This window comes from Semicossyphus pulcher, unplaced genomic scaffold (assembly GCF_022749685.1).
Source record: "Semicossyphus pulcher isolate SPU_LCO1_2020_fin unplaced genomic scaffold, fSemPul1.0.p SCAF_6, whole genome shotgun sequence".
NCBI classification, from domain to species: domain Eukaryota; kingdom Metazoa; phylum Chordata; class Actinopteri; order Labriformes; family Labridae; genus Semicossyphus; species Semicossyphus pulcher.
In genome coordinates, this window is record NW_027211737.1 from 14,145,189 (window position 1) to 14,168,222 (window position 23,034).

General features: G+C 40.4%; 1 protein-coding gene across 1 annotated transcript in view; it reads right to left on the reverse strand.

Annotated features, from left to right (window-relative positions):
* The window catches only part of ipo11 (importin 11), a 126,111-nt gene that overhangs the window by 38,282 nt on the left and 64,795 nt on the right, over window positions 1-23,034 (reverse strand). Inside the window, exons 19-24 of the mRNA XM_069683786.1 lie at window positions 22,710-22,823; window positions 21,460-21,575; window positions 19,151-19,227; window positions 2,407-2,486; window positions 2,231-2,311; window positions 232-327 (exon numbers count right to left, since the gene is read on the reverse strand). Of these exons, the coding sequence (XP_069539887.1) occupies window positions 232-327; window positions 2,231-2,311; window positions 2,407-2,486; window positions 19,151-19,227; window positions 21,460-21,575; window positions 22,710-22,823 (564 nt within the window). The remainder of the gene's footprint in view (window positions 1-231; window positions 328-2,230; window positions 2,312-2,406; window positions 2,487-19,150; window positions 19,228-21,459; window positions 21,576-22,709; window positions 22,824-23,034) is intronic.

Consider the following 23,034-nt stretch of genomic DNA (forward strand, 5'->3'; position numbering starts at 1 on the left):
CTAATCTCTGTAAGAATTCATTTTCACTTGACAGGAAAGGACAAACTGAAAGTACAGCAGGAACATTCGCTTATTAAGTGACAATTTGAAAGATTTTATAAGGTTACATTCATAAACGTTAAGATGGAAAACGAGGGACTTGCACCACAGGTTATATGACATATCTCTCCTGGTTTGTCCTGTTACTTAAACCCAGTCCAGATCTGCACAGGATGTAAAGGTAAAACTCACCTCACCGTCCACGATACCTCTGAAGACAGCTGGCAGCAGGGGCTGGAACATGTGGGCTCCCAGTATGGGGCTAACCTTTAAAGCTATCTCTACCACCTGCCGAGACAGACGGAGAGGGAGGATGAGGGACTGTTCTCAGAGAGGGGGAGAATGGAACAGCAGCAAGGATAAACAGGAGAACCGAAGTCGGAAGCAGCCGGAGAAGGAGAAAGAGTCAGTACGGATCAGACACAGAGCGATGTAAAGACAGCTCAAATGGCGGGATGGAAAGTTAGCGGGAGAAAGCAAGAAAGTGGCCTGTGGTTGTTTCGATGTTTTAGAAATATGCAGTAATATCTTTCAACAAATATTTGAGAAGGATCATTTAGTTCCCATAAGGTCTCCAGTGATTTAGAACAGCAACATTGCTAATGACAGTTAAACAAATTACACCTTAGTTGAGAATATTTAACTCAAAGGTCAGCGACCAAACCCGATGCACAAAGACAGACATTGAGATGCTACGCTGCATATGAACTTTTCAAAGAAGTTATGGGTTGACAGTTTTATTGTCTGCTGGCTCTCCTTCCCTCAGAACAAAGGATTAGCAGGATATGCTATAATGTCACTGAGCTTTCTTAAGCCAAAGCTCTGTGGTCTTATTGCCGTTTTGCATACTTATACTACTGAAGCAGTGCAAGCAGCAGTTATTGCTGCAATGGATGACACGTGCAGTACTACACTGACATGTACGCACATACACATGATGCTGTGTAGGCCTAAGAGAATTGGTCCAGCCTATCTTACCCCTCATTTATCGCATGTTCTGATTGCATCTTGCATCAAAATTTCAGTTTAAAGTGAGAAAATGAACAGCAATGAAAACATGCATGAAAACATTTATTTATTTGTACTTTGCTTTTTAATAAAAGATACACTGTTCGTCTAAAATGTATTTAAAGGGGGGGTATAATGCTTATTTTAAGCTTCATATTTCACTCTGTGATACCTGTGGAGTAGCTAAGCATAATTTGAAGTTTAAAAAAATCCTCATTTTTCTCACACTGGTGCTCTGTGCAGGCCCTCATACAGCCTCTGCCTGAAACGACTCAGTCTCACTCTGTCCCTTTAAGAAACCCCGCCCCTACAAGCCCACTTTCTTCTGATTGGACAGCTCTCTGAAGCCTGCAGAGGCGTCACAAAGTGCAGCGTGTAGAAAAAACAGTGTGAAACCTGGCGTTCACAGCAGCCTGTAGCCTGAGAAGCCTGGGGATTACTCCAACAAACTTTTACCTACAGATTTGAAACTTCAACCACGTTTAGTTTGGACATCCAACATTGTAACATTATGTCTTAAAATGTGAAACAGCTTAATACTCCTTCTTTAAAGAAAGGACCAAGAACTAGACTCTGAGGGACGCCACCCATTCAGCGATTGTCTCATATTTGTTGCTTTATTGCTTTTTATAGCCTTTATGATAAGAACAGTCTCCAGAAGCAATTTATCGTCAACAGATACTCTCACACCTCCAGCAGCACCAAGGCTGGCATCAGCAATCAGAGGATTATCATTAAGTAACTTTATCAGAGCAGTCTTGGTGGTACTGTGTTGTCAGTTTGAAAATGTTAATGAAAACCATTTCTTGAAGAGATCCAACCTTCTGAACAATTCTGACTTACTAGGTTTAATTTTAACAGAAAATTAATTAATTATAATTTTTATTATTTCGATGTTGGACTGAGCCGATTAGCAGTGAGAAAAGCAGGACTCCTCTAACATATCTGTTTTCAATTCACAGTTAGCGCTGTATATTTCTGTTTCTGTTTGTGTGTTTATGTACATAGCATTTTATGCTACCTCTAGTTCACCTCCTAATCACCGAGTCACACAGACAAAACAAACAAACAGTGTGGTGGATCTTAAGATGGTAGGATGAAAGAAAGATCCCAGAGGAAACAGAGAGAGAGAACAAACAGAATAAAGTTACTTCAGTGTAAGAGAAGGGCAGAGTGACGGTACCTTGAGCACTTGGACCTGTCCTTCATTCGTGATGTCTTTCAGCAGATCACAGAAGGATCGGCACAAAGATTCTGCATAGTTCTGTGAGAAGAAAAAATTATATGAAAAAGGGGAAGTTATGTGCAACATCTGTTGATGTTAATAACAGTACAAGTGTCTGTGTGTGCATGTCTCACCTGCAGGAACTCAGTGGCAGATAAGTATATATAGGCGTTTACGATCTGAAAGCAGGTCCGCAGGTTCTCGGAGCTCAACTCTGAAACACAACATCAGATGTTGCACTTTACCAAATTGGAGAAAAGAGTTGAATTGATGAGTGCAGGCAGTGGCAGAAAATATGCAGGCCGAGGGTAAACAGAAAGGCATTTGTTGATGAATGATCCCGCTGAGCACATTTAGATGCACAGCATACTGGATAGATGTTCTTGCTGGCTTTGTTCACAGAGTGTAATCATGAAACACATGTTTTGATGTTGAAAGTGTTCAGTGTTTACAGGGTGCGGTTAAAGACTGTCAAAATATTCTGAAATTCATCCACGATGACTAATGGTATGAAAACAACAAATAAAACACGAGCCTGAGGGGAGTAGGGGTATTCATATCAGCCACTGTATATCCATTGATCTTTAATAATACTGCAGAACAAAATAAACCTTGAGAATAAGACGCCCCAACACAGATAAAAAATCATTGAAAAAGTCCAGGAAAAAAAAGGATAGTATTCTTTTTTTTAATATATCAAGATGAGACAATACGATACTGGAAATACACAACCTCTTTGATGTACAAACACCCAACTAGAGTAAAAATGTCCTTGAAATAGCAGACAAAAGACATGTTTGATGTTTTATAATAACCTCCATTTGATTGCAACTAGTTTGGCTCTTACACATAAAAAAGATCTAAACTGATTTATCTTGGTGGTTAAAAAAAAACCTGCTGGAAGAGCTTCTTTTTTTTTTAACTCTCCCTTTGATTTATCTTTGATGCAACAAATGAACATAGCTTTTTATGCTTTCAAAAAAAGTGGCCGCTTATCAGCCAGCACTTACACAATGTTGTGAGGATCTATTAACAAGAACTACAAGCTAAATTATTCAGCATGCCGCTGCCTGTGCAACATTTTAGTATGACCTTCGCTGTCTGTGGTTTAGGTTAACACAGACAAAGTGAAGCCCTACACATCAGTGCTGGATGAAACCAAAGACTATATATAGATGGACGACGTGTCTCCACCTGCTCTCATTGTACAAAATTGAAGCCAAAATAGCCCCCGATATAGGTGCTGCCATCTTGTGATGGTGACGTCACAGCCAGAGCTACAGAGTAGCGATAGTTGTATAGCGCCGCTGTAGCCACTTCTGCTAACCAAAACACACAATTAAATTACTGAAAAACACAGCAAGGATCCGGCACGCCGGCGTATTTAACAGCAGAACAGCTTCTTTGTGTTGATCTGAATGAAACTTTCACAGGTATGGAAACTTCAATGGCTGTGGTGACTGTTTTTGTTACGTCTCCTCTCGCCGTTTGTCCTCTACTCTGCTCATCCGGAACAGATCAGCTGCAGGAGCAGGATTTGTCAACAGAGCTGTCAATCATCCTTTTTACAGCATCAAATAACTAATTAAAACTAAACTTGTCTGAAAAATGAACACTTGGACTTAAATCAGCATGATAAGAACTAACTATAATGACAGAAGCCATGTTTGAGAAACATTTATTTGGCATGTATTTCGATTTTATAGTTTGATTCATGACGCATCGGTTAACATGGAGGAGGCGGGCTTTATGACCTATACTGCAGCCAGTCAGCAGGGGGAGCTAAACATGTTTTGGGTTCACTTTTAGGGAGGTGGCATGTCGTCCATCTTTTTATACAGTCTATGGATGAAACCTGTGAAATTGTTGGTTATACAACTTTTATTTTTATACTTCAGTGTAATATGGATTCGTTCAAAAAAAGTAACTTGTAGAGATTCATGCTTAACATTAGCAGGGCTCTTGAGGCTGCAGGCAAAAAGGATCTAAATGGAAACGACAGCTGCTGTAAAAGCGCAAGAAAAGAAGCTGAACATTTCATCATCCTAATAGAGCAGATACGCTCTAAGCAGCTCGGCAAGTGCAAACTTAAAAACAATTCACTCTGTTAAAGGTATCAATGAGGCATTCAGCAAAGATATGGTTATACATTCAAAAGGAAAAAACGCCCGGAAGGGAACATTTCCAAAAACATAACACTTTGGACCATTTGGAGACAATTACACACTGGAGAGTGGAGAGCAAAGAATTGACTTTTAGCAAGTAAGTGTGTGTCAACGCTGGAGTCTGACTATGGCTAATGGCGTCTTGGTACATGGAGCAGACAGAAAACAACCCTCAGTGACACGATAAGTTGTGTAATCGGAAACTGAACATGCTCATATGCGCAAATGTGTTGGGAATGAGGAATGACAGCTTTGCAAATTGGCCAAAATGTTAAAGTTTATACACAAGTTCATCCGACTGTGAAGCGAAAGAGTTTGATATAAAAAAGAGGGGTTGAGGAGGATAAGTAAAAGTTATGGTGTCATACGCGTGGGGCTGCAGATGAGGATAACAGAAAACTAGTTTTAAACCCGACATACACACAGTAGGGTATACATGCGACAGTGATGTAAGCTGGCATGGTAACAGACCTTTACACCTAGAGTAGCAGCTGTATGGCACTGAGAAGTACACAAACACTTAGACGTTAAACACACAGGCGAGTGAGAGGTGAAGAGGAAAAAAGAGAAACTTGAGAGAGACTTCCTCGGAAAGATGCAAAGAAAGGAACTTGCACACACCTGCTTGCTGACACACGCACACACACACACAGCATCTATACATACACCCAGACTAAGAACTGCATGAAAAGTTTGAAAGTAATACGTGCTGACAGTGTAGCCGAATCCAACACCTACAATAGTTGTTTACTTCATTCAAAATGACAGGGTAGCTAATTCACGACACCCAAGATAGCAGTGCTTTCACTCAGGGGAAAGGTATTATGCACTGATAGACCTGTGAATACATACATATATGTATATATAAACTATTTTAATGTTGAGTGAAGTAAAGGAAGATATGTTTGAACTTTAAACTCAAGAAAATTGTCACTGTATTCTGTTTAATTTGAGGTTGCGGTAATTCCTCTGCAATGACGTCCTTTTAAGAGGTCAGAACCAACCAAGGGAGCCCCACAATAAATATAAAAGGTCACACAATGATAGAGGGTATAAGATAAACATAGAAACCACAGTTTTTTTATGTTATGCATAGGATAGTTTTATTTATTTGGACCTATACATATTGTCCAGGTAGGGAAAATAGAATAAAATCACTATTAGGTATAGGCTGATCATTCTTGTGATGAGCAGAAAAGTAGACTTTGATTTATTTTAAGGAAACACAAGCCCAAAGGAATAACTTTGTATTCAAACCAAAGTGTTAGTTTATTCCTACATGTAGGAGCCATAATGTGCTTTATTACTATGTTGATTATCATTTGTTTCGTTGCACTCCTTCTGTGGTTTAATCACTTCCAGTAATTGGCACCTGGGTGTGGTTTCACCTTTACCTGTTTAGTTGGGTGGCGGGAGCTCAGACAAAGAGGGTGAGTTAGGCTCAGATATTTTCTGTTGAATGTCACGCCACGTTAAATTTTTTGTCGGTTGTTAGTTTAGTTTAAAGTTATAATCTCGAAGATCTCAGTTTCGTTCTTTTTGGCGGCACCTGTGGCGATAAACGTTAATTGTGGGAATTGTGGGATGCCATAATAGATTACTGTTTACTCGCAACACTTGCAGAGACCGGAAAAGCAGCCGCTTAGCTCCGCCTACCCTCTCTGGCAGACCGACCACTGCTGGGTGATGGAAAACGCATCACTGACTGGACGCTGCTTGTGAGTTTTTTCAACGACAGTCGCACAGACACCCGGTTTGTAATAATACTATACTGCAAATGCAAAGGCTTTCATCAGTGGGCCACAGGCTCAATCACCATTGGGCGACAGACATTTATTTAAATGAAAATCTTCAAGATTATTACTTTAATAAACAGTTGCATGCATCTGGACTGAGTATTGTTTTTGTGTATGAACGTGTCAAAGTAACGAACCCACTTAGCATCTTAGCGGCTCTTAACTATCATAGTCGCTACAATGCAAGTTATGTATCATAACCTGCAGTTTGGGGGCTTCCGAAACAACTCTCTCAAAATGAGTGCAGCAGAAACAGTGTTGCATGCTTCCTACCTCTGTGCCTACAGAATGTGTCTCTCTTTAATCTTGCTTGGGATCTTCTTCTTAAGAAACGATGACAAACAAACACTTGGGTCTGCCAGAGAAAATCTTAATTGGTTTGTGAGAAGATACAATCCCACAGTTGGAGACCTAGAACCTCCAATAATTCTATTTTCTAAGTCTATCACATTGATCCAGTGCAGTATTGTGCAGAAGCTTTTATGCAGTACGGATAACAGTACTTTTTTTTTAACCCAACCATATTGTAGTCCATGTTTAAAGCTAAAGTTTACAACAAACTTTCTGAATCAAATTCTCCTAAAGTCCCTAAACCTCATGAAACTTTTAACAAACAAGGTGTTTGTAAGGAAGAAGACATGTAACTGGTGAGTAGTGCTAGAGGAGGTCCAGTCTGGCCAGTTGTTGATAATAAGGTTGATATAGGCAATATGTTTTCTGCAGCCATCTGCCAGCCGCAGCAAGGTAATGAACATAATGTATTCTGCCATCTGCTTTCTGTGCAGGTACAAAATGTATTCCAGGAGCCCATTTAGTCAGCTTACAAGCCTGCATGAATATTCAACACTACAACCAAAATATGGAGCAAAATTAAGCTAAACACATGCAGCGTGCAGAAACATGAGCAAAGATAAGGAGAAGACAACGGTGGCCTTTAAAGCCAAATCAGCTCCAAAGACGTGTCCAAAAACAGCAATAAGCAGACACAGCGAAGAGGAATGGTCAAAAAGGTCAAAGTGACATCGTGTGGAGCAAAGCAACTGTCCTGCTGTTTCCGCTGTCATTTTGTGCAATAAGGGTGCTGGAACGCAGAGAGCATCATAAGGAAACAGACGGGGGAAAAGATGAAAGCGCCACTATAACAAATGATTTCCTGTGGTCAGGACAGGCCGTTCATTTCACTGAAGAATACAGCAAAGGCAACAGATTGCTTAACAGTGGGTGAACAAGGACACACAGAGTCATCAGACATGGCAGGAGCGACAGGTCCGCAGTGCTGCAGGGGACATGAATAAATGATCATGGGTTCTTGTTGAGTCTGAAAACACTGCAATGGCTTCTTATAACCACTAAGGGGTACATATGCGAACTACGAAGAGTGGCAGAAACTTTATCAAAACTTTTCTCCCATTCACAGACCCAGTGGCATAATACCCTGATATAATGTAGTATTGTAGTAAAAAACAATCCCCATAGAGCAGGAAATTACAACTTTCAGTGCAAAGTTACCTTCAATGGGATGAAAATATGTTCAGACTAATCACTTTTAAAGTATAGGTGTTATCCTTTTGGTAATGAAAAACTGGAAGGTCATGTTTAAGCTTGCACAACCCTCGGAGTGAACATTTGTGTTGTGCACAGCAAACACTTCAAACTTTGGAGTTTCATGAGTACCTTTGGGGTTTTTTACAGACATTTTCAGTCAAGAAAGTTAAGTTTACTTATATAGGGGCAGCTGTGGCTCAGTGGTAGAGGGGCTCATCTCTCAATCGTAAGGTTGGGGGTTCGATTCCCTGACTGCTCCAGTCACATGTCGAAGTGTCCTTGGGCAAGACACTGAACCCAAAGTTGCTCCCGGTGTATGAATGCCTATAGATCCTGATTGGAGATTGTCAGTTCGGTCTTTCCCACCAGTGTGTGAATGACTGAATATAATACAAATACAAATAACTTTTGTCTTGTCCAGAGAACCATCTAGGGGGGCTTTGAGGCTGAACTTGCCATTTAAAAAGACCCTTTTCTTTATCCATTTCTGCTCATGGAGGTTTGTTTCTGCATGCTATCCACAACATTGCGGCTCCATCGCTTCCTGAGTTCTCAAACTATGGGGCGGGCGGAGGGTCATAATAATAGAACATGCGTGCATTAATCACGGTGGTGTTAAAGGGAATGTGCGTTATTAACCTGTTAACTTCAACAGCCCTAAAAAAACCCCAATATATTTAAATAATAAAGACTGAAAGCTAAACAAGTGTTTATTATGTGTAATGCTAAAGTTTTAATTATGACATAATCAAGATGGAATACATACCACGACGTCAGCTATCTTCATTTATTTTTACTTTCTTGGAGAATTTTTCATCAAGATTTAAGGGACTGAAATCTGTCTCTTTTGTCCATTTAATTTTTGTGTTTAGGGGACCCAGCAGGTAAATGCGGCAGGTGTATGAATGGTTGAGTCTTGTCCTATTTTAGTGCCAGCGGATGGACAAACATATAAAATACATTAAAGTAATTACCACCAGCTTCAAAAAAATACCTGCCCCCAATGCACATTATAGAAAAAGACTGTTTATATGCTTATATACATTAGGAGTATAGATAAAAAGGAGGCCATTGGTAGTTAATGCCCTCCTTTTTTCCTTTAGGGCCATATACCTAGCAACAGCTGGTCATCTTACATCTTTGCTTTAAGCAGAGGTGACATCAGTAGGACTCCACAAGCCCAGCACCACAGGGAAGAAAGCGCTTTTTAGTGAGCTACAAGCCAACACCACAGATGGAAGGCGACTGTAGCACAGACAGCAGGGGAGCTACACAGGCCTGCACTGACAAATGTGACAGAAGGACAAATCTGGAATGAAGTGTGACCTTAGGATGAAGAGCCCTGGGAAAAAATCTCAGACTAGAAGTGACTGGTTCTGAAGAAAAGCAATCATCTGTTTCTTACTATAATGTACCAGTTACTGTAACATGGAGAGAAAATAGGGCTCTACTGTCGTGGATCTTTCATAAGAGGACAAAAAATGGCTACTGTAAGAATAAGTGAAATGTCTCTTCCTGTTTTGTTGCTTTTTTCAGTTAGTTTAATGTGTGCTACACCTGTAACGGTGCTACGGGCTACTGCTGTCCTAGTTATGGAAGCCTTTGTGTATTATTTTGCTTTCTCACCTGCACTTCTTCATGATTTTCACGCTTTATACAGTTGTTTTCTTTTTCTTATTTAAAATTAGATTGAGGGCTTCATTGGTTAGAAACACTGTAAAGAAAGGCTTGTTATTTATTAAAGCTTCCTCATTCCTTGTATGGTTAAAGTTATAGTCGCAAAGATCTCAGTACCGTTCTCTTTGGCGATAAATGGTAATTGCAGGAGCACACTTCCCAGATATGCAGCCAGTGTTGCATGTGTGACGTCCACGGTTGGCTCCAGTTGTAACTCTTGATTTTCCTCACAGACGTTCACTTTCCTTTTCAGACTGTTTGCCTTCATCTGAGCATCAAATTTGTTTCTTTTTCTTTGGATTTTCACTTATTTTTGAAGTTGTATCTGTAGTCATCGATCTTTTCTTTGTTTGTTCAGCCATAGTTGAGCAGAGACCGGAAAAACAGCTGCTTAGCTCTGCCTACCCTCTCTGGCAGACCAACCACTGCTGGGTGATTGAAAACACGTCACTAACTGGGTGCTGCTTGTGATTTTTTTCTGCGCAAGTCGCCACAGACACCCGGTCCGTAATAATATAGCAAATGCAAAGGCTTTCATCAGTGGGCCATAGCCTCAATCACCATTGTGTTACTTCATTCGGAGATAGACAGTGACTTAACAGACACTTATTTACATGAAAATCTTTTAGTTTAAAGGTGTTTATCGTGTATATGGTAAAATATAAATTGAGCCAAGGGTAACTACACTACAAATATCAACCTTATGTCAACCCTTAGACAGTAATTTAACAGACAGATCTCCATCCATTATCTATACAGCTTATGTTGAGCCAGTCAATCACAGGGCTCACACATACATTCACACCTAAGGGCAATTAAGATTCACCAATAAACCTAATAAGCATGCCTTTACACTGTGGGAGGAAGCCAGAGTACCTGGAGAGAACCCAGACATGCAGGGAGGGAACATGCAAACTCCACACAGAAAGGCCCCAGCTGGCCGAACCAGGAACCATCCTGCTGCGAGGCGACAGTTCCACCGCACCACTGTGCAGCCCTTAACAGTCAGATCTGATTAATGTAATATATGATTGTTTTAATTCTTATCATGTCCAAGTTAGGCATCAAGATAACACCTAAAACTCAATCTCTATCTGTATGTAATGTTGAACATGCTCTACCTGCTTATATTCCAAAGGCAACAAGGAGGGTAAATACATATATTTGACAGCCTTCAAATCTCTGGCCCTCCATAACACTACCACCACAACCACTGTCATTACTCGCCTTGCTGATAAGCTGTGCACATACTGTAGCAATATCCTCTGAAGGAGAGTTTTGCATGAATATCAATACAAGAGGAGGGAGGTGTACAAGTAGCCATATAAGAAGGAAAAATGAATTGAATTCTCATTCTGGGCTGGAGGTAGGTCAGCCAGCTCAGAGCTCTGAGGCCGGGACTTGATAAGACTTTCATCATCTCCTCCCCACACGATTGCAAATGAACCCCAGGCACCCCTAGTGTCCACATATGAATACAAACACCCTGTCAAAATAATACAGCATCTGGTTATTGGAAGTAAATTCACTTCCATTTCCATTTCCCGGCTTCTTCAGTGAGACAATAATGCAACAGGGACAAAGGGAAGGTGGATTCAATGCAAATACATTCAAATTCTGCATTTCTGCAGAACAGCATGAGAAATGTTACCTGTTGTATAAGAATCTCCAGCGGACTCTTCCTTTTTACAATTACACTATTGTTCATAAACTATAATATTTACAATTTAAGAATTGAAAAGAATCCTTTATTTGTCAGATTCAACTTGATTTTTAAATCTGCTGCTGATACCCATTAATTACTTTTTTTTCAAGCTTTTTCTTTGTTTATTTTTTAAGTATAGTGAAGCTCACTGTAGCATTATATTACACAGACATACACAGATCAGCCATAACATTATGACCACTGACAGGTAAAGTGAATAACATTGATTATCTCGCTACAATGGTCAGTGGGTGGGATATGTAAGGCAGAGCCATTTTATTTATTTTTACTTTGCTTTTTAAAAAAAAAGATGCACTGTTCATCTAAAACGTATTTAAAGGGGAGGTATTGTGCTAATTTCAAGCTTCATATTACACTCTGTGATACCTGTGGAGTAGCTTAGCATCATTTACAGTAAAAAAAAACAACTAATTTTTCTCACACTGGTGCTCTGTGCAGGCCCTCTTACAGCCTCCGTCTGAAACAGCTGGAGCGAACGGCTTGAACTGATAGGGCTCGGCCGGGACCACCACGGCCCTCCACCACACTAAAGTGCTCTTTAGGGGACTCTGGAGGGCAGAAGTCCTCCACCTCAAAAGATGGGCTCTCTGTGGCATATATGCCTTGTGATTCTGTGTCACTCTCCATTTTATTGTGGCCAGGGGAGGGGACGTCACTGAGCTGCCGGACACTTTGGTGCACTTTGTGACGTCACAAAGTGCAGCGTTCAGAAAAAAACGTGTGAAACCTGGCGTTAACAGCAGCCCGCAGACTGAGCTGAGCTTACCTACAGATTTGAAACTTCACCCACTTTTAGTTTGGAAATCCAACATTGTAAAATGATATATACGTATGTCTTAAAATGTGAAACAGCCTCCTTCTAGAGGTTAGAATATACTATTACATTTATTATAAAGTCAGCTTATTGGGTTGAATTATATTGAAAAGCAGCTATATATTTTGTCTTTTTCATGCTTTTATATATGACAATTACCTTAGGAATTTGAAAATAAAACAGAAGGCTGTTTTGCCAAATCAATATTATAAAAGCAATTCCAATTTTCACCAAGACGGGGCAAGTGAGGATAAAACGGCCTCCTCCGCTCACAGACACACACCACCATTTGCTATAATCAAATAGTTAGAAAAACAGCTGCTAAAGCACTGATTAAGGTTTATTCAGTACATCCTTCACAGCCCTGGGCATATGCTGCACATCCGCTACGGTTATCAACATTCACAGGAAAATGAGCGTCACATCTGACTGAGATAAAGGCTTCTGAAAGGCTTCTAAAGGTTGTGAGGGACACACGTTTTGGTCATCTCCCAACTCAATTGTTGCTTTATAGTATGCAATTGTTTTGAGAATATTTGTCCAGTGATGAAAGTTAGGAGATGTCCAAAACAGGGGTACCAAGATCTGCACAGATACGCTAAAAGTACAGACTGTTAAGCCAGCAAGCAACAAATGGTTGGAGGAAGCATAAACACGCAAAATATTTTTTAATTCTTTTTAATTCAAGACCTGAAAACTTAAAAAGGACAACCTCGGGAGAAGGTCAAAGGTTAACTACTTGAAGACTCTCTTAAGAGGCTTTAAAGTGTAGAAAGGACTCGCAGCGAAAACATGGAGAAAAAAAACATGGCTAACAGCAGCCTCGACTGCAGCTGCAAGATGAGAAGCTAATTCTCTTTGTTGCTCGAGTGCCTCAGTCTTTGAAAATCATGGAGAGTAATCATGCTTAAAAGAAGAGAGAAAAGCTCAGCAAGAGATTCAATGAAGTGGAAAAATCTACTTCAGAGTGAGACCCAAATGTATGAGACTACAGCAATGATTAGAGAGCAGAAACCTTCCAGCACTGTGCACAGGAAAACTCTGAAATCTCACTTTAGTTGATGCAACAGCAGCGCAAGGATGAACACATGAATACATCTTGAGAGATTTAGAGCAGAATAAGGGATAAAGATCAGGGAACACCAAACTTTAAAAGCTGTTCTGACCAAATGCAAAAAATAAGATATATAAACCGTACTGATATCAAAATAAATCTCAGGAGGTGTTACTCAAATTTCTGCCAAAATATGGCCAAATATATTCAAAATCTGAGAAAGCTGTAATCACAGTCCTTACTGTTAGTAAAGAGGGCTGTTATAAAGAGCTTCTTCTGATGAGGCTGTCCATATTGATCCATGAAGCACATTAGCCGGGCAGTTCACTGCACGACTACATTCTGAGTAATGTTAATGATTCCTTTACACAGCTTTCAAAGGCCAGAGATGAGGCTGAGAGCTGTCTCAAAACAGTGTCATTCATCTTTGTTCGGATGATGTGACATGACTTTGGCTGCAACACTTACAGGTAACTGATAGGATCTTAATTCATTAACCTTTATTTTATTACAATAAAGTCACCACTACAGCAAGGTCGTGTTGCAATTGCCTTTTGTCAGTTATTCACCTTAAAATAAGGAGAGGCAGGCAATTAGTACTGTTCTATTAGTTGGTATATAATATGTTGTTTATGCCAAGCAAAAATTAAAGCTGGACATGGATGGATGGATGTTTTTGGTCAGATAGCCAAAAAGCCATTATAAGACATCCTTGTGAATTCCTAGAAATCATGGCACTCCAACCATGGACCTAACCAATGATGAATTGAATAAAACAAAGCTTCAAAGCTTAAAGATACAATCCAGCCACCATTGTGGGAGCATACTTCCCAATTTAAGCAGACGTCTACGATTAGCTCCCTTTGTCATGGTTCCAACTCTTGATTTTCCTCGCTGACAGTCGCTTTCCTTTTTAGACTGTTTGCGTTCATCTGAGCGTCGAATTAGTTTATTTTTCTTTGGATTTTCACTTATTTTTGAAGTTGTATCTGTAGTCATCGATCTTTTCTTTGTTTGTTCCATAGTAGATTAGCAGCTGCTTAGCTCCGCCTACACTGTCTGGCAGACCAACCACTGCTGGGTGATGGAAAATGCGTCACTAACTGACCGCTGCTTGTGGGTTTTTTCTGCGAATATCGCCACAGGCACCCAGTCTGTAATACTGCAAATGCAAAGGCTTTCATCAGAAGAAAGAAGGCTTTCATTACAAGAAAGTTTGAGATTATACCTTTAAGGCTGCTAACAGAGACAGAGGAAAAAGTGACCAGTCTCCATGTACTTGATATTTTCCAATTATTATGTAAATTCCTTTTTGCTGCTTGTTGCATTTAAAACCATCTTAACCATTCCTCGATCTGTTCAGGATTAAAGCCTCTAGCACCTCAGTAGCCATTGTAATCTAAAACAGCATGAAGTGTTAACTTTCTTCTCATTGAGGAAAGTAGCAAGTCATATGAAATGGAAATTAATGAATACTTTATCTCGATCGCTTGCTCATAGTAACCGGACCAATGCCAACAAGGACAAGAAAGTCCCAGCTTACTCTCCATCATCACTAGTCAGAGCACCACACACAGCTGAAATGTGTCCTAGTTCAGAGCGTGGTGCCAGTGATACAGAGCGGAGTGCTAGTGTAGCAATTTAGCCAAGGCAAAGCTCCTGACATTCTAATTAGGGAATTTGCTGCTCCAGTTTAGCAGTGATGGAGCGGGGCTCTTTATCAGGCAGGCCAGGCCACTCACCTGGCAACTACCACACCATACCGAGCCAGACTCTCTCAATGGCCCACATCCCTCCACTGCTCTCCACAGACCTAATAAATGAGCCACCCGATGTTGTGGTGAAAACCAGCCAGAGATGATGACTGCACAAAGTTTGATGAAAACACAGACTGGAAAACAAATGCCAAATTCATTTCCCCCATGCAGCTTTTTCATGACTTTATGTAAATAATTGCAGGAGTGTTGGATGTAAAATGTTGCCACATATTACTCGCGTTCATTGTTAGAAGGACACGTTTTCCTTAAACTGTGTGCTGATTTGTTGTCATACCATTCGTCTGAGCCATCATCTTTCATCACAGCAGCTTTGGATGTTGCCTCTTAGTCTTGCTTTGCCAACCTAATTATATTCGATGCGATTAATATGATTCAAATCTGCAAATGAACCGTAATAAAAAAGGGCTTCTTCACAATAACAAGAGAGACAGATGCACCGGGAGAGAGAACGAAGCGTGGAGGGATTACTAACAGAGAGCACCAAATGCTGACAAGTTCTGCAGTGCAACAAAGATGAAAACATCCATTGATGACAAAGAATTGTGTTCAAATAACTGAGAAGAAGAAGAAGAAAAGAAGCTGTTAATGACAAGAAAACTGCGTGCATGACACCACACTGCAAGAGGAGTAGAGGTTCATTCAAGTCCCCCTGTTACAAGAGTTACAAAGATGGGTGTGGAGAACAAAGATGTGACACTGCGGCGCAGATTAAAGGCGGTCTGAACTCGGAAACACTCAGGTAACGGGATTGTTCTTGACCTCGGAACCAGCAGGTGCAAAGAGAATCTCCGATTGGTTCACAAGCCATTCTCTGTGTGATCAAAAGCTCAGAAATCACTTTGAATCTCGTGTTTGAATTAATTTTTCGAGTAATGTTTGGAAGGCAAAGAATAAAGTTTGCAAAGGATAAAAAAACAAGGCTGGATCAAAGAGGGAATAATCTGAACTTTACACTCTCAAGTTTAATATTTATTTAATATCTTATAAAGACTTTCAGGTCTCGATTCATTTCGCAGTATTTTAGTAATTGGACGCCCTGCTGGGGGCTCATAGAGACACAACACTGGTTCTTTGATATATTTTGAAAACTGAAAAGAGTTCTTCATTTCTTCATAGTTATTTTTTTTTGCAATAAAAGAGGCCTTTGTTGGTCTACTTTAATACTGAAAGAGCCATCACACAACGCCACTCGTAAATTCCAGACCTGCTGGAAACACTGAACGCCATCTGTTCATACAGATCAAGTGATATGATTGAAAGCTTCATAACAGCTATTAAATGGAGCTTGTAGTGAGACTGTTCTCTCAATTTTGGTACAACTTGTATCAGTCGTGTAATTAGTGATGCGCCGACAACCACAGCAGATTAAAAGACATTAAGGAGCTTAAATCACTTTAAGACACAGGGGCACATTTAAACACCAGAAGATGACAAGTTGTTAAGGCTTGACATGACATTGGCAAACAGCGTTACAGTAAGTAAGCATGGTATTAGTGCAGCAGCAGATCTTGTGCAAGATGTTCAAGCAATGGAAGATGCTTTAATGGAGTTCACATTTTTCTCATGAAGTCCGAATTGCACAAAAAATGCTGGGGAAAGGGGCAAAATACCTCCTCTGTGTGTTCGCCTATCATTGTGTGTTTTTTACTCGACTAATGGAATGCTGTTTGCTCGTACCTGAGAGGTGTGAAAGCTTTTTGCTTTTCTCTGCTTTAATACGTTTGCCACAGCCAAAAGAAAAGCAGCACTCATCTCGATTAAGCCAAACATTGAATAGGGAGAGAAATGTGACTCCAAATAGTCTCTGAAGTAAACACGGAAATGATCGCCGTGGTAAAAATCAGGTAACAAAATTAGCCTTTTGATATGATGTTATGTAGAAAGAGATGGAAGTGAGCGCAACAGACAATCTTACGGGGGAGGAATGTTTTTGTCACTGTTGCCGGGATGGATGGAGAACTGATATGCAGTCCTATGGTCAAGATTATAAGCTCCTAAAGATAGTCTGTGAGGGTTCTCAGTCATCTGAGAGCTTAATCAAAAATGCAAAAGGAGTTATTTGAAGTTCTTGAAGACGTTAAAGCTCTCATCCGAAAGGCCTGACTGGTGGACGGAGCTAGAAATATAAGCCTCTGTAGGTCATTAGTATGCTATTAGATGTGTAATCAAGGGTGAGTCATTAACCTCAGCTGTGTACAAAACGTCAACCAAGTCCAGTTGCCTTTTAGATTAAGCTTAGAAAGTCCTGAAGATAGATTTATTACAAATACAAAAACAACAGAACCCATGGGAAGTCATCGGTGTTTAAGCAAGGGCAACAAGTAATGCTTAAATTTGATTAATCTGGGAATTATTTTGAAGATTAATCATTTGTAGAACATAACAAAACAACAGTCAGTAACACAAATATATGTAATGTATTCTAATTTAAGACAAATTCTCCTATCTGAGAATCTTGATGCGTCAAATGTGGCTTTTTTTCTTGCAATGATTTTCTTAATGGCTGCATACTTATTAGTGACTAATTGTCAAGTATCTAATTCAAGCCCTTATCTGTATTCAACAGGACAGATCTAAGATAAATAGTGCAGAATAATCTGCAGGTAAACCCTAAAGTACCTCTCAAAGTATTCATCATTATGTACATAAACCCATCCAGCTGAACCTGTCATTTCAATTCATCCTTCAGTCCTGGATTCTGTGCTTCCATCTCCATCTGTCAACCTCTAACCCCACATCATCTCATCCGACCACGAACATGTGCTGCCATCTTTCACTTCCTTTCATCAAACCCTTCATTTTCCATGTTCTTCAATCTTACACCCTCTTTTGAATTTTACATCGCTCTGCCCTCCTTCAATCCATCATTAAAGCCACTTACAGCAGTAATATGGCAGCCGATCAGTGCTCACTAATTACTTGACGGCTCATCAATCGCGGTGAGGCAATGATGGCTGACGTTCTCTCATTCCTGCTGTCAGACTACGAGTGTATACGTGTCACTTGTGTTATTAGTCAACTTTTTTAAATCGTTCATTCTTACTATGTTTGTCTTCCTCGCTTGTAGAAACAGATGTATGCTCCATAAACTGTTTCAGCATTGTTTCATTGAACACAACAGCACAGTATTTTTGCCAGTGCTGGGATTTTGTATGCCTTTGTGCGGAGGCCTCTTGGCTGCAGATGTAGTTTTCATCATGTTCCAGCTCTCGCTGTGTAATTGGCTGTGTTGTCTTGAATTACACATGAATGGTTGTGCCTCTTTGTAAAAAAAAAAGAACTGTTTCCTTTGTTTATTGTCTTGGTTTAACTTCTATGTTCACCACTAGATTGCATTCATATCCAAGCTCCCCAGAGCATACCTTGCATGTGAAGCTTGATTTTTATACCACTGCTTCTTCTTTTAGTTTCCTGAAATCACTTCATAAAATCATTCAGCTTCATCCACCAGCTTTCTGCTTGGTTTCGCCGTCTTTTCTAAGTTCTTCCTCCTCTATTTCATCCAAACATGGCCGTCTTCCACAGTTCTTCTGTGTTTCATGGACTCCCTATCCGCTCTATAAGTGATGAAATGCTCCACTAAGCCAATCAGGCTACACTGGTGTTCATATTAGCCAGACTCCCTCGTTATGTTCAGAAGCACCAAATCAATACCGGTCCTCATCACAGTGAAGGCCACACACACTCACACACACACACACATCTCTACACACTACAGCAACTGAGGTGTCCCAATGCTCCAGGCCTGTGATAAATCATCCAGCCAGTTCCATTCAATGTGACACCACTCACAGCTGCCTGCAGACAGAGTGTAGTGGCCCTGGTGCCTTGAGGCTACTGCAAAGCCATAATTGTGATCTTTACAAGCTGCAAGAGCCCGGAGTGATAAAACTCTGAAATTTAAGTTCATGTCCTTGGATTGCATCAACTTTATTTGCTCGTTCTCTCAGTTTCCCAGTGATTTAAAAGTATTTGATCATAAAATAATGTTTTGTTCTTTCATATTTCAAAGCTATTTCCTTTGATGTGATTTTTCTGTGACTTTATTCTGAACCACACACCCTCCTTTTACACACAAAGAACCATGACTTAACCTCATGCAAAAAATCCAAAACACATCATAGTTGTATTATTATTGATGTGATATCATCTCCCTATCATTAATTCAATTTATATGGTAATGCAAAACACCATGAAGTTAGTCAAGAGGGGGGGAAAAATGCATCCAAACTCATTTGCACTCGCATCACACACACAAGTACAAACACACACACACTTACAGCCAGATAGACGAGCAAACAAAAACATTCCATGTGAGCTCACCCAGCAAAGCCGACATGTTCTGGAAAATTCTGAGCAGCTCCGGGGTGATGGCGGGGCTGTTCTCCAAAGTCACCAACCTGCATCATAAGAGGGAGAGAGGGATAAGAGCGGGCAGAAGGGAAAGTAGAAATAAAGAAAGAAGAAGAGGGAGGGAGGGAGCAAAGGAGAACGGAAAAACAGGAAATGGTGGGAGTCGTGAGAAAGGAGAGCGGAAAACATAGATTATAGGTGGCAAAAGAAAATGGAAAGAGAAAAATATAGTGGGGCAAATTACAGAGACAGAAAGAAGAAGGAAACACATAGAAATCACAACGGTGGAAAAAATAATACACAGTGAAGTGGGAGTAAAAAAATAATAGGAAGAAGAAGGAGGCAGAGGGAAACAATGTGAGTGGCTTGCTCAGTGTAAAGATAAATCCCATAACAAAAAGATGTTATATAAATCTGAGGACTGATTATTAAAGAGGGGGTATTATGCTGTTTCACATTTTCAGACATATATATATAATTACAATGTCGGATGTCCAGACTAAACGTGGGTGAAGTTTCAAATCTGTAGGTAAAAGTATGTTGGAGTAATCCCCTGCTAAAAAAGTCTCAGTCTGCAGCCTGCTGTGAACGCCAGGTTTCAGACAGACTTCTCCAGAAGCTTCACTTTGTGATGTCACAGAGTAGAGGAACTCTATATTTTTGCATCTGTCCGACACACAGCAGAACTTTCTGCCCCTGGCGTGCGCCCACCCAGCAGCTCAGTCTGCCTCGGAAATGTTTTTCACTCCATCACTCTGCTTAACGGCTCTGCTCGTGAAGTTGACCAATCAGAAGAAAGCAGGCTTGTAGGGGCGGGGTTTCTTAAAGAGACAGAGCTGACTAAGTAGTTTTCAGGCAGAGGCTGTATGAGGGCCTGCAGAGTTTTTTTAAACTGTAAATTATGCTAAGCTACTCAACAGGTATCACAGAGTGAAATATGAAGCTTGAAATTAGCATAATACCCCCCCTTTAAATATGTGATTACACTAAAATAATGCCAACTGTTTTATACATTAATCCAACAAAATAAACAATTGCTTAGTCATTTACAAAAAAAAGAACTTTAAGTGGACTTTAAGTTTAATTTTGACTGACTATTGCTGACTCTACATCTGCATGAAATGAGATATGATGAACTTACTAAAACCTCTCCCCATCTCTACCACACAAACCTCCTGGGTTGAAAAATGACGCCAACTCAGAAGTGCCAAACACTGCAGTTCTTTGAATGGCCACTTTAAGCTGGCTCCACAGTGAGTCCATCCCCAAAAAGTAAATGATCAACTTTGCAGTTAAACTTATTTGCAGCCTGGTTTTGTTTCCCCCATTTAGGAACAACTGTACAAGCTGCTGCTTTAAAAAAACTGTCTAATTTCTTCAGCCTAATTTAACAAACACTGTGAAATTGTGTTAAGGAGCCAATAAGCCACCTAATTAGAAAGCCATGGGCATAAACTGTAAACCATAGTGTTTGCCAAGCCCTTACTCCTCTCCAGCTCAACCCTTTTGTCTAAATATTGCTGCTTCTGGTGCCAAAATAAAGGGACATAATACAAAACTCAAGGCTTCAAAAACAGGCAGTCAAACCAGTGGGTGTCTTTAAAGTACCAAAATCTATTGATGTGTTTAAGCTATGTTAAATGTATGTCAATAACTTGAAAACTGTGATCAGACAAAGCTTGTTGGAAATAGTCAAGACAATGAGACGTTTGTGACTAATTTGATGCTCCCAATGTAATAGGAAAAAACAAGAGAGACAGATAAAGAAAGCAATACAGAAAGAAGAAAACAGCTGATAAAAGATAAAAGAAAGAGAAAGAGTAATTGAATTTATAAAGAACCAAACATTTTGGGCAGTGCTGTTTATCAGGCAGGATAAGACTGCGGTTTTGCTCTACAAGCACACACACAGCCTGCCGGAAACCGCAGACAGAAAAAAAGGGACGAATAAGAGTTAATAAGCAAAGAGATGATGGGAGAGGAACAAAAGGTTACCTGGAAAATTTCCTGCAACTCAACAAACCTGTTTCCGATGTAATGGATTTGATAAATTGAGTTTCGCGAGTGAGCGTTTTACAGCATATTCTTGAGGAATTAGCTTTAAAATGGCATGTGTAGTCAGCGGTAGTCATAGTATGGATGTGTAGGTGCGATACCGAGTGTGGTCTGAAGTGCGAGGGAGGAAAAGAGATCACTAACGTCTGCCTCTTGGAGTTTTTTCTATCACAAGTAAGTGTGTAGTGTAGATGCACGAGGACAAGAAGTGTGCGTGTCCATACCAGAGCTCCAGTCCATCTTCCAGCAGATAAACGTGCGGCGGCTGTGAAACATCGGTGCTCAGCTGGATGACAGGAAGAAGGAAAGGGTACAGGTTCTTGCTCTCTGCCCCCAGGCCCTGTGAGAACACACAGATGCAGAAGGTCGGCGCCAAATTAGTGAAAGCTGACAAAGAAAGCAGACAGGGGGCTTGAAGAACTGTACTTTATGTGCTTGGGATTAATGGATGTTTATCGCAGACCATATGCACAGAGAGATTGATAGACTTATAGAACAGTTTGATAACTCATCCTTTTCCCAGAAACACACAACTCATCAGAACACGCTGTCCCCGTACCCTTCAAGTGGAAATTTACAGCATTTGGGGCGACTTTTAAATCACAATGTTACCAAAGGAGAGCGCTCAGTGGTCGATGACTACTTTCAATATAGAGGAGGAGTCATAAATATTGGATTCTTGTACTCCAAGGGTTTATGTTCCACTACAAATGACATGCCTTAAGGCGTAAGAGGTGTTAAGGGATTTTTTTATGTTCATTTTATGGCTGTTCTAAAACAGTGTCGGCCTATTTACCTCAATAAGATGAGGAAAATAGGCCTTTGCGAAGCATGTGATTATCAGTCAACCCTTCTTGGGACAGCTTAAAGGACAGTTAGACGAGGGGGAAGAGCAAGGGGGGATTGTCAAGTGAATTCATCCCTAATTGCTTTCTAAAAATTAAAAATATTTCATAAGTAAATTACTAGGCATTGCTGAGGTATTGCGTTCTTAAAACATTAGATAGACGTGACCTTGACTATTGACCAATAAAATCTAATCAGTTCCTCGTTGAGTCGAAGCGGAAGTTGGTGCCATTTAAAGATTCCCCCTCCGGGCGCTCCATAGATATTGGGTTCACAAGAATCAGACAGGCTGACAGACAGACAACCTGAGAACATAATGCCTCCGGTCATGGCTGATTCCCAGGCAGAGGCATAAAAATGGAAGTCACAGTTAAATGAGTGTTTTGCAGACATCTTGAAACTCCGCCTCAGCAACACATGGCGACAAGTAAAACTGCATCTGCAGATCCCCTGAACAGTACCACCTGTCATACTGCAAATTTGGGTAACTGCACTCACAATAAACAATAAACAGAATTATTATATGTGTTAAAACTTATATAAGGAAATCTTCATGCAAGAACACAGAGCATGTCTGTGCCTTTCTGAACATGATGCACAAACGCTGGGAGTTAGAGATGCACCATACCTGCACCAGGTGGACGAGAGTAGTGAGTATGGCACATCGAAGCATGTTGTGTTCTTCAGACTGCTTCCAGAGCAGCGGCAGGTACTGAACCAGACAGCCTACGTACGGCCGGATCTGAAGAAGCAGAAAGAGCATAAAAACTGTCAAATTCAACCTGCATCTGCCACAACTGCTTACACGCTGAACAACAGTTAAATGCTATGTTTGAGTCTACAGAGGATTATAAGAAAAACTAACGTCTATTGGGGGGCAGTGACAGGGATAATGTGGTTTAAATTATTTCTGTAATAACGAAGTTTGTATGATAAAGAGATACCTAAACACA